Here is a 14476-nt window from a genome sequence, read left to right on the forward strand (position 1 = left end):
GGAAGGCTTTGATTGGCTGTGGTTGGGCAGCGTTTGTAGTAGAGTGTTAGTCTGTATTGAGTGGGGTGACGCACGGGGAGGTTGAAAGTCAAATGTGGGTCCGGACTCAAGGTACTTCTGGTACGACTTAGTTCCTGTTTTGTTCCATGTCTACCATCTGACTTCTCTACTGCCAAACGCTCCTAACTTGTTCCTGTGCCTAGGTGCAGCGCGGACGGGGCCTCCATCTCTTTTTGGGAATTTTGGGCATCCCTGGGATTGGTGCCCCTTTAGACGTGTTAATGAAACACAGCTGATAAGTCCACAACATTTAAAAAATAAAATAAACCGGTTCATAATAAGGGGAACAACAAAGCAAGGCCCTGAAGAAAACTCCTGTTAGCAGCTGCCATTCCTTGGCAGGCCCTATCAGAGACTATTTGGTTACTGGGTTTTCCCCAAATGCTTGTTTCGCCATTTCTTGTTGTTTTTATGAAAGCGAGAGGACAATTACCAGCTATCACATTGCAGTTGCAGGGATACTTCAGGATTGTTGCAATGATGCCCGTTAACTACCTCCCCAGAGTGTGATGAACTTGTGGATACCATTTTTATGTCTCTGTGTCCAGTATGGTAGAAGTTAGTTGGTAGCATGCTAGCTAACGCTAGTTAGCAACTTCCTTCAAACTGCACGCCCAGACATAAAAATAGTATCCACTAGTTCTGACTCTGGGGAAGTAGATAAAGGACCTCATTGCCAAAATCCCAAAGTATCCCTTTAAGTAAGGCAGTTTGCTTTGGCCATTTTGCAACTCAGCGAATGTGTTTTCTAATTAAGTAGGGGAAAAGAGGCGTCCTCCCCTATCTTTTCAAGGTTTTTTGGCCAAAAGCTATTCTCGATGCCAGAACTGATCGACAAGATAAAATGTACCATTTCATTATTAAATCATGAGTTTTTTTTTTTTTTTTTTTTTTTGAAAGCATGGTTTTTTATTGACTCTGGATAGAGGAACTGCAGTTTCAAGCCAAATCATTTAATCACACCCTTTAAAGCAGAATGTTAAAGGGATATTAAAGTTTGTGTTTTTATGTGTCAGGATGGGTCACGTCTGTCGAATCGGACCAGTCTAAAGTGTAATGGTGATACTTGATAGTGTGTGGATGGAGAGGTTTATCTTCCGATAGTATGTGTGCGTGTGTGTGTGGTTTCTTAAACACATTCACATTTCTGTTTAAACTGTTGAGCTGGGTTGAGCCAAGGTGAGGTGAGTGAGATTTAGTATTGTTGATGATGATGATGAGCACACCAGAGGCAAAGTTTGGACCATGTTATCTCTCACCCTCTCCCTTTCACTGTTCTTCCCCTCTGTGTCTCTCTCTTTCAATCTCTTCTCTTGCTCTCAATTTTAACACACCATTTTTCTCTTTCTCTCTCTCACACACTCTTTCCACTTTCTCTGTATTTGTCCCTCTCCCCTGTTCTGCTTCTCTCTATCTCTCTTCGCCTCTGTCTCCTCTCTGTCACCTTGTAAAGAGCTCTTGGAAGAGAAGAGTTGACCGACAAGCAGAGTCTTGTATTCTGCAGCTTTTTAGACATAAAAAGCCCTCTATTGCTCAATGTACGTTTGGACAGCCAGAGCATACCATGAAGGACAGAGGGACTGGGACTCTTTCTGGCTGGCGTATTTCTGTTGGCACTCGGCGGGCGGATTTTCGGGAAGCGATGAAACGGCAGAGTGGGTGTGTGTGTGTTAGTGTGTCACACACACACAGGCACCAGCGTAGCACTTGAGAGACTAGACAAAGGGAGGCTTTTCTTCCCTGTCAACACAAACATATGCAAACACACACAAATACATGTATGCACTTGCACGCACAAACAAACACACCTTTGCAGGGTATTGCCAGGTCCTAAAACCTGGAGGCGACAGTGGCAGTGTAGCCCAAGTGAGCAGAAGTAATCTCAGACCTACAGTCTGGAGGATAGAGGCAATAGACTAGAGGAACCCTCAGTCCCGTTGCATCTGGAAAACTGTGGAATACTAAGGCAGATGATGATTAACTAGGATGTGTTGTAATACGGAGCCTATTCATGAAAGGGTTCAAAATGCCATCGTGTTTGAGTCAAGTCACAAATAAACCTTAAAAGTGACACTGAACATCTGTGTGACAAACTATTGATTGTTTCTCAAAATGCCACATCTAACCCCCCCTTGCCTTCTCCCTCCCTCTCTCCAGCCTGTGACTGCCACCCGGTGGGTGCGGCAGGGAAGACATGTAACCAGACGACGGGCCAGTGCCCCTGTAAGGACGGCGTGACGGGCATCGCCTGCAACCGCTGTGCCAAGGGCTACCAGCAGAGCCGCTCGCCCGTGGCCCCCTGCATCAGTGAGTAGATCACATACACACACACTCATAGCTTGCAGGTCACCCTCACGCACACTCGCAGGTCACATATTCACTTATAGCTCTCGTAGCTCACACATACCTACACACACAAGCAGACACATAGGTTTCACAATTATGGGTCACACTCACAAGTCACGCTCAAACAAACTGCTTGCATATACTCATAGCCACAAACACACAGGGCCACTGATTGCAAAAACAGTACTTCCACTGATGACTGAAATAAATATGTGCTTCTGTTAAGTGCATGTCAATGACTTTATGACACAGGGGAGGCCCCAAAGCAGGAACACATTCTCATGAGGGAAGCGTCATGTATTGATGAACGATCTTTCAAAAACATCCATCATGGTGTGCATGATTGTTGTGAGTGGCTCTGTGTGTGTAACATAATGGGGAAACCATACCCATGTACGATACTAGGGAAACCATACCCATGTACGATACTGGAGAAACCATGACCCATGTACGATACTGGAGAAACCATGACCCATGTACGATACTGGAGAAACCATGAACCATGTACGAAACTGGAGAAACCATGAACCATGTACGATACTGGAGAAACCATACCCATGTAAGATACTGGAGAAACCATAACCCATGTAAGATACTGGAGAAACCATAACCCATGTAAGATACTGGAGAAACCATAACCCATGTAAGATACTGGAGAAACCATAACCCATGTAAGATACTGGAGAAACCATAACCATGTACGATACTGGAGAAACCATGACCCATGTACGATACTGGAGAAACCATGTACGATACTGGAGAAACCATACCCATGTACGATACTGGAGAAAACATGTACGATACTGGAGAAACCATGTACGATACTGGAGAAACCATACCCATGTACGATACTGGATAAGAAACCATGTACGATACTGGAGAAACCATGACCCATGTAAATACTGGAGAAACCATACCCATGTACGATACTGGAGAAACCATGTGTACGATACTGGAGAAACCATACCCATGTACGATACTGGAGAAATGACCCATGTACGATACTGGAGAAACCATACCCATGTACGATACTGGAGAAACCATGTACGATACTGGAGAAACCATGACCCATGTACGATACTGGAGAAACCATGACCCATGTACGATACTGGAGAAACCATGACCCATGTACGATACTGGAGAAACCATGACCCATGTACGATACTGGAGAAACCATACCCATGTACGATACTGGAGAAACCATGTACGATACTGGAGAAAAAATACCCATGTACGATACTGGAGAAACCATACCCATGTACGATACTGGAGAAACCATGTACGATACTGGAGAAACCATACCCATGTACGATACTGGAGAAACCATGACCCATGTACGATACTGGAGAAACCATACCCATGTACGATACTGGAGAAACCATGTACTGGAGAAACCATGTACGATACTGGAGAAACCATGTACCCATGTACGATACTGGAGAAACCATACCCATGTACGATACTGGAGAAACCATACCCATGTACGATACTGGAGAAACCATGTACGATACTGGAGAAACCATGACCCATGTACGATACTGGAGAAACCATGACCCATGTACGATACTGGAGAAACCATACCCATGTACGATACTGGAGAAACCATGTACGATACTGGAGAAACCATACCCATGTACGATACTGGAGAAACCATGACCCATGTACGATACTGGAGAAACCATGACCCATGTACGATACTGGAGAAACCATGACCCATGTACGAAACCATACTGGAGAAACCATGACCCATGTACGATACTGGAGAAACCATGACCCATGTACGATACTGGAGAAACCATACCCATGTACGATACTGGAGAAACCATGTACGATACTGGAGAAACCATACCCATGTACGATACTGGAGAAACCATGTACGATACTGGAGAAACCATGTACGATACTGGAGAAACCATACCCATGTACGATACTGGAGAAACCATGACCCATGTACGATACTGGAGAAACCATGACCCATGTACGATACTGGAGAAACCATACCCATGTACGATACTGGAGAAACCATGTACGATACTGGAGAAACCATACCCATGTACGATACTGGATACTGGAGAAACCATGACCCATGTACGATACTGGAGAAACCATGATACTGGAGAAACCATACCCATGTACGATACTGGAGAAACCATGACCCCCATGTACGAGAAACCATACTGGAGAAACCATGACCCATGTACGATACTGGAGAAACCATGACCCATGTACGATACTGGAGAAACCATGACCCATGTACGATACTGGAGAAACCATACCCATGTACGATACTGGAGAAACCATGAAACTGGAGAAACCATACCATGTACGATACTGGAGAAACCATACCCATGTACGATACTGGAGAAACCATGTACGATACTGGAGAAACCATACCCATGTACGATACTGGAGAAACCATGTACGATACTGGAGAAACCATGACCCATGTACGATACTGGAGAAACCATGACCCATGTACGATACTGGAGAAACCATACCCATGTACGATACTGGAGAAACCATGTACGATACTGGAGAAACCATACCCATGTACGATACTGGAGAAACCATGTACGATACTGGAGAAACCATACCCATGTACGATACTGGAGAAACCATGTACGATACTGGAGAAACCATGACCCATGTACGATACTGGAGAAACCATGACCCATGTACGATACTGGAGAAACCATACCCATGTACGATACTGGAGAAACCATACCCATGTACGATACTGGAGAAACCATGTACGATACTGGAGAAACCATACCCATGTACGATACTGGAGAAACCATGTACGATACTGGAGAAACCATACCCATGTACGATACTGGAGAAACCATGTATGATACTGGAGAAACCATACCCATGTACGATACTGGAGAAACCATGACCCATGTACGATACTGGAGAAACCATGTACGATACTGGAGAAACCATACCCATGTACGATACTGGAGAAACCATGTACGATACTGGAGAAACCATGTACGATACTGGAGAAACCATGACCCATGTACGATACTGGAGAAACCATGACCCATGTACGATACTGGAGAAACCATGACCCATGTACGATACTGGAGAAACCATGATCCATGTACGATACTGGAGAAACCATGTACGATACTGGAGAAACCATACGATACTGGAGAAACCATACCCATGTACGATACTGGAGAAACCATGTATGTACGATACTGGAGAAACCATGTACGATACTGGAGAAACCATGACCCATGTACGATACTGGAGAAACCATGACCCATGTACGATACTGGAGAAACCATGACCCATGTACGATACTGGAGAAACCATGTACGATACTGGAGAAACCATGACCCATGTACGATACTGGAGAAACCATGTACGATACTGGAGAAACCATGTACGATACTGGAGAAACCATGACCCATGTACGATACTGGAGAAACCATACCCATGTACGATACTGGAGAAACCATACCCATGTACGATACTGGAGAAACCATGTACTGGAGAAACCATGTACGATACTGGAGAAACCATACCCATGTACGATACTGGAGAAACCATGTACGATACTGGAGAAACCATACCCATGTACGATACTGGAGAAACCATGTACGATACTGGAGAAACCATGTACCTGGAGAAACCATGTACGATACTGGAGAAACCATGACCCATGTACGATACTGGAGAAACCATGACCCATGTACGATACTGGAGAAACCATACCCATGTACGATACTGGAGAAACCATGTACGATACTGGAGAAACCATACCCATGTACGATACTGGAGAAACCATGTACGATACTGGAGAAACCATACCCATGTACGATACTGGAGAAACCATGTACGATACTGGAGAAACCATACCCATGTACGATACTGGAGAAACCATGTACGATACTGGAGAAACCATACCCATGTACGATACTGGAGAAACCATGTACGATACTGGAGAAACCATGACCCATGTACGATACTGGAGAAACCATACCCATGTACGATACTGGAGAAACCATACCCATGTACGATACTGGAGAAACCATGACCCATGTACGATACTGGAGAAACCATACCCATGTACGATACTGGAGAAACCATGTACCCCCATGTACGATACTGGAGAAACCATACCCATGTACGATACTGGAGAAACCATGACCCATGTACGATACTGGAGAAACCATGGACCCATGTACGATACTGGAGAAACCATGTACATGTACGATACTGGAGAAACCATGTACGATACTGGAGAAACCATGACCCATGTACGATACTGGAGAAACCATGACCCATGTACGATACTGGAGAAACCATGTACGATACTGGAGAAACCATGAACCATGTACGATACTGGAGAAACCATGACCCATGTAAGATACTGGAGAAACCATGACCCATGTACGATACTGGAGAAACCATGTACGATACTGGAGAAACCATGTATGATACTGGAGAAACCATACCCATGTACGATACTGGAGAAACCATGACCCTTGTACGATACTGGAGAAACCATACCCATGTACGATACTGGAGAAACCATGTACGATACTGGAGAAACCATACCCATGTACGATACTGGAGAAACCATGTATGATACTGGAGAAACCATACCCATGTACGATACTGGAGAAACCATGACCCTTGTACGATACTGGAGAAACCATGACCCATGTACGATACTGGAGAAACCATACCCATGTACGATACTGGAGAAACCATTTACGATACTGGAGAAACCATACCCATGTTCGATACATGAGAAACCATGAACCATGTACGATACTGGAGAAACCATGACCCATGTACGATACTGGAGAAACCATGATACTGGAAACCATGTACGATACTGGAGAAACCATACCCATGTACGATACTGGAGAAACCATGACCCATGTACGATACTGGAGAAACCATGACCCATGTACGATACTGGAGAAACCATGTACGATACTGGAGAAACCATGACCCATGTACGATACTGGAGAAACCATGACCCATGTACGATACTGGAGAAACCATGACCCATGTACGATACTGGAGAAACCATGACCCATGTACGATACTGGAGAAAATGACCATGTACGATACTGGAGAAACCATGACCCATGTACGATACTGGAGAAACCATGACCCATGTACGATACTGGAGAAACCATGACCCATGTACGATACTGGAGAAACCATGTACGATACTGGAGAAACCATGTACTGGAGAAACCATGTACGATACTGGAGAAACCATACCCATGTACGATACTGGAGAAACCATGTACGATACTGGAGAAACCATGACCTGGAGAAACATGTACGATACTGGAGAAACCATACCCATGTACGATACTGGAGAAACCATGTACGATACTGGAGAAACCATACCCATGTACGATACTGGAGAAACCATGACCCATACTGGAGAAACCATGACCCATGTACGATACTGGAGAAACCATGACCCATGTACGATACTGGAGAAACCATACCCATGTACGATACTGGAGAAACCATACCCATGTACGATACTGGAGAAACCATGGAGAAACTGGAGAAACCATGTACCCATGTACGATACTGGAGAAACCATGACCCATGTACGATACTGGAGAAACCATACCCATGTACGATACTGGAGAAACCATGACCCATGTACGATACTGGAGAAACCATGACCCATGTACGATACTGGAGAAACCATGACCCATGTACGATACTGGAGAAACCATGTACGATACTGGAGAAACCATGACCCATGTACGATACTGGAGAAACCATGTACGATACTGGAGAAACCATGACCCATGTACGATACTGGAGAAACCATGACCCATGTACGATACTGGAGAAACCATGAACCCATGTACGATACTGGAGAAACCATGACCCATGTACGATACTGGAGAAACCATGACCCATGTACGATACTGGAGAAACCATGACCCATGTACGATACTGGAGAAACCATGACCCATGTACGATACTGGAGAAACCATGACCCATGTACGATACTGGAGAAACCATGACCCATGTACGATACTGGAGAAACCATGTACGATACTGGAGAAACCATGACCCATGTACGATACTGGAGAAACCATGACCCATGTACGATACTGGAGAAACCATGACCCATGTACGATACTGGAGAAACCATGACCCATGTACGATACTGGAGAAACCTTGACCCATGTACGATACTGGAGAAACCATACCCATGTACGATACTGGAGAAACCATGACCCATGTACGATACTGGAGAAACCATGTACGATACTGGAGAAACCATGGACCCATGTACGATACTGAGAAACCATACTGGAGAAACCATGTACGATACTGGAGAAACCATGACCCATGTACGATACTGGAGAAACCATACCCATGTACGATACTGGAGAAACCATGACCCATGTACGATACTGGAGAAACCATGACCCATGTACGATACTGGAGAAACCATGTACGATACTGGAGAAACCATACCCATGTACGATACTGGAGAAACCATGACCCATGTACGATACTGGAGAAACCATAAACCCATGTACGATACTGGAGAAACCATGACCCATGTACGATACTGGAGAAACCATGACCCATGTACGATACTGGAGAAACCATACCCATGTACGATACTGGAGAAACCATGACCCATGTACGATACTGGAGAAACCATACCCATGTACGATACTGGAGAAACCATGTACGATACTGGAGAAACCATGTACCCATACCCATGTACGATACTGGAGAAACCATGAACCATGTACGATACTGGAGAAACCATGACCCATGTACGATACTGGAGAAACCATGTACCTGAGAAACCATACCCATGTACGATACTGGAGAAACCATGACCCATGTACGATACTGGAGAAACCATGACCCATGTACGATACTGGAGAAACCATGACCCATGTACGATACTGGAGAAACCATGACCCATGTACGATACTGGAGAAACCATACCCATGTACGATACTGGAGAAACCATGTATGTACGATACTGGAGAAACCATACCCATGTACGATACTGGAGAAACCATGACCCATGTACGATACTGGAGAAACCATGTACGATACTGGAGAAACCATGACCCATGTACGATACTGGAGAAACCATGACCCATGTACGATACTGGAGAAACCATACCCATGTACGATACTGGAGAAACCATACCCATGTACGATACTGGAGAAACCATGTACGATACTGGAGAAACCATACCCATGTACGATACTGGAGAAACCATGACCCATGTACGATACTGGAGAAACCATGACCCATGTACGATACTGGAGAAACCATGACCCATGTACGATACTGGAGAAACCATGACCCATGTACGATACTGGAGAAACCATACCCATGTACGATACTGGAGAAACCATACCCATGTACGATACTGGAGAAACCATGTACGATACTGGAGAAACCATACCCATGTACGATACTGGAGAAACCATCAACCATGTACGATACTGGAGAAACCATGACCCATGTAAGATACTGGAGAAACCATGACCCATGTACAATACTGGAGATACCATGACCCATGTACGAAACTGGAGAAACCATGACCTGTGTACGATACTGGAGAAACCATGTACGATACTGGGGAAACCATGACCCATGTACGATACTGGAGAAACCATGACCCATGTACGATACTGGAGAAACCATGTGTACGATACTGGAGAAACCATGACCCTTGTACGATACTGGAGAAACCATGACCCATGTACGATACTGGAGAAACCATACCCATGTACGATACTGGAGAAACCATGTACGATACTGGAGAAAAAATACCCATGTACGATACTGGAGAAACCATACCCATGTACGATACTGGAGAAACCATACCCATGTACGATACTGGAGAAACCATGTACGATACTGGAGAAACCATACCCATGTACGATACTGGAGAAACCATGACCCATGTACGATACTGGAGAAACCATGACCCATGTACGATACTGGAGAAACCATGACCCATGTACGATACTGGAGAAACCATGAACCATGTACGATACTGGAGAAACCATGACCCATGTACGATACTGGAGAAACCATGTACCCATGTACGATACTGGAGAAACCATACCCATGAAACCATGTACGATACTGGAGAAACCATGACCCATGTACGATACTGGAGAAACCATGACCCATGTACGATACTGGAGAAACCATACCCATGTACGATACTGGAGAAACCATGACCCATGTACGATACTGGAGAAACCATACCCATGTACGATACTGGAGAAACCATGACCCATGTACGATACTGGAGAAACCATGTGTACGATACTGGAGAAACCATACCCATGTACGATACTGGAGAAACCATGAAAACCATGTACGATACTGGAGAAACCATACCCATGTACGATACTGGAGAAACCATGTACGATACTGGAGAAACCATGACCCATGTACGATACTGGAGAAACCATGTACGATACTGGAGAAACCATGACCCATGTACGATACTGGAGAAACCATGACCCATGTACGATACTGGAGAAACCATGACCCATGTACGATACTGGAGAAACCATGACCCATGTACGATACTGGAGAAACCATGACCCATGTACGATACTGGAGAAACCATGACCCATGTACGATACTGGAGAAACCATGACCCATGTACGATACTGGAGAAACCATGTACGATACTGGAGAAACCATGTACCCCATGTACCCATGTACGATACTGGAGAAACCATGACCATGTACGATACTGGAGAAACCATGACCCATGTACGATACTGGAGAAACCATGTGTACGATACTGGAGAAACCATGACCCATGTACGATACTGGAGAAACCATGACCCATGTACGATACTGGAGAAACCATGACCCATGTACGATACTGGAGAAACCATGACCATGTACGATACTGGAGAAACCATGACCCATACTACGATACTGGAGAAACCATGACCCATGTACGATACTGGAGAAACCATGTACGATGTACGATACTGGAGAAACCATACCCATGTACGATACTGGAGAAACCATGACCCATGTACGATACTGGAGAAACCATGACCCATGTACGATACTGGAGAAACCATGACCCATGTACGATACTGGAGAAACCATACCCATGTACGATACTGGAGAAACCATGAACCATGTACGATACTGGAGAAACCATGACCCATGTAAGATACTGGAGAAACCATGACCCATGTACGATACTGGAGAAACCATGTACGATACTGGAGAAACCATGACCCATGTACGAAACTGGAGAAACCATGACCCATGTACGATACTGGAGAAACCATGTACGATACTGGAGAAACCATACCCATGTACGATACATGAGAAACCATGACCCATGTACGATACTGGAGAAACCATGACCCATGTACGATACTGGAGAAACCATGTACGATACTGGAGAAACCATGACCCATGTACGATACTGGAGAAACCATACCCATGTACGATACTGGAGAAACCATGTACGATACTGGAGAAACCATGACCCATGTACGAAACTGGAGAAACCATGACCCATGTACGATACTGGAGAAACCATGTACGATACTGGAGAAACCATACCCATGTACGATACATGAGAAACCATGAACCATGTACGATACTGGAGAAACCATGACCCATGTACGATACTGGAGAAACCATGACCCATGTACGATACTGGAGAAACCATGACCCATGTACGATACTGGAGAAACCATGACCCATGTACGATACTGGAGAAACCATGACCCATGTACGATACTGGAGAAACCATGACCCATGTACGATACTGGAGAAACCATGACCCATGTACGATACTGGAGAAACCATGACCCATGTACGATACTGGAGAAACCATGTACGATACTGGAGAAACCATGACCCATGTACGATACTGGAGAAACCATGACCCATGTACTGATACTGGAGAAACCATGACCCATGTACGATACTGGAGAAACCCCATGTACGATACTGGAGAAACCATGACCCATGTACGATACTGGAGAAACCATGACCCATGTACGATACTGGAGAAACCATGACCCATGTACGATACTGGAGAAACCATACCCATGTACGATACTGGAGAAACCATACCCATGTACGATACTGGAGAAACCATGTGTACGATACTGGAGAAACCATACCCATGTACGATACTGGAGAAACCATGAACCATGTACGATACTGGAGAAACCATGACCCATGTACGATACTGGAGAAACCATGACCCATGTACGATACTGGAGAAACCATGTAAGAAACCATGAACCATGTACGATACTGGAGAAACCATGACCATGTACGATACTGGAGAAACCATGACCCATGTACGATACTGGAGAAACCATGACCCATGTACGATACTGGAGAAACCATGTACGATACTGGAGAAACCATGACCCATGTACGATACTGGAGAAACCATGACCCATGTACGATACTGGAGAAACCATGACCATGTACGATACTGGAGAAACCATGACCCATGTACGATACTGGAGAAACCATGACCCATGTACGATACTGGAGAAACCATGACCCATGTACGATACTGGAGAAACCATGACCCATGTACGATACTGGAGAAACCATACCCATGTACGATACTGGAGAAACCATGACCCATGTACGATACTGGAGAAACCATGACCCATGTACGATACTGGAGAAACCATGACCCATGTACGATACTGGAGAAACCATGACCCATGTACGATACTGGAGAAACCATGCCCATGTACGATACTGGAGAAACCATACCCATGTACGATACTGGAGAAACCATGAACCATGTACGATACTGGAGAAACCAAACCATGTACGATACTGGAGAAACCATGACCCATGTACGATACTGGAGAAACCATGACCCATGTACGATACTGGAGAAACCATGACCCATGTACGATACTGGAGAAACCATGACCCATGTACGATACTGGAGAAACCATACCCATGTACGATACTGGAGAAACCATGACCCATGTACGATACTGGAGAAACCATGACTGGAGAAACCATGACCATGTACGATACTGGAGAAACCATGACCCATGTACGATACTGGAGAAACCATACCCATGTACGATACTGGAGAAACCATGACCCATGTACGATACTGGAGAAACCATGACCCATGTACGATACTGGAGAAACCATGACCCATGTACGATACTGGAGAAACCAACCATGTACGATACTGGAGAAACCATGACCCATGTACGATACTGGAGAAACCATGACCCATGTACGATACTGGAGAAACCATGACCCATGTACGATACTGGAGAAACCATGACCCATGTACGATACTGGAAAATGACCATGTACGATACTGGAGAAACCATGACCCATGTACGATACTGGAGAAACCATGACCCATGTACGATACTGGAGAAACCATGAACCATGTACTACTGGAGAAACCATGACCCATGTACGATACTGGAGAAACCATGTACGATACTGGAGAAACCATGACCCATGTACGATACTGGAGAAACCATGACCCATGTACGATACTGGAGAAACCATGACCCATGTACGATACTGGAGAAACCATGACCCATGTACGATACTGGAGAAACCATGACCCATGTACGATACTGGAGAAACCATGACCCATGTACGATACTGGAGAAACCATGACCATGTACGATACTGGAGAAACCATACCCATGTACGATACTGGAGAAACCATGAACCCATGTACGATACTGGAGAAACCATGACCCATGTACGATACTGGAGAAACCATGACCCATGTACGATACTGGAGAAACCATGTACGATACTGGAGAAACCATACCCATGTACGATACTGGAGAAACCATGAACCATGTACGATACTGGAGAAACCATGACCCATGTACGATACTGGAGAAACCATGACCCATGTACGATACTGGAGAAACCATGATCCATGTACGATACTGGAGAAACCATGACCCATGTACGATACAGGAGAAACCATACCCATGTACGATACTGGAGAAACCATGTACGATACTGGAGAAAAAATACCCATGTACGATACTGGAGAAACCA

General features: G+C 44.9%; 1 protein-coding gene across 2 annotated transcripts in view; it reads left to right on the forward strand.

Moving 5' to 3' along the window:
* LOC112224078 (netrin-3) overlaps nt 1-14476 on the forward strand; it is a 144427-nt gene that overhangs the window by 81584 nt on the left and 48367 nt on the right. For both annotated transcript variants that reach the window (XM_024387372.2, XM_024387373.2), the window contains exon 4: nt 2218-2367. In XM_024387372.2, the coding sequence (XP_024243140.1) occupies nt 2218-2367 (150 nt within the window). The remainder of the gene's footprint in view (nt 1-2217; nt 2368-14476) is intronic.

This window comes from Oncorhynchus tshawytscha, linkage group LG25 (assembly GCF_018296145.1).
Source record: "Oncorhynchus tshawytscha isolate Ot180627B linkage group LG25, Otsh_v2.0, whole genome shotgun sequence".
NCBI classification, from domain to species: domain Eukaryota; kingdom Metazoa; phylum Chordata; class Actinopteri; order Salmoniformes; family Salmonidae; genus Oncorhynchus; species Oncorhynchus tshawytscha.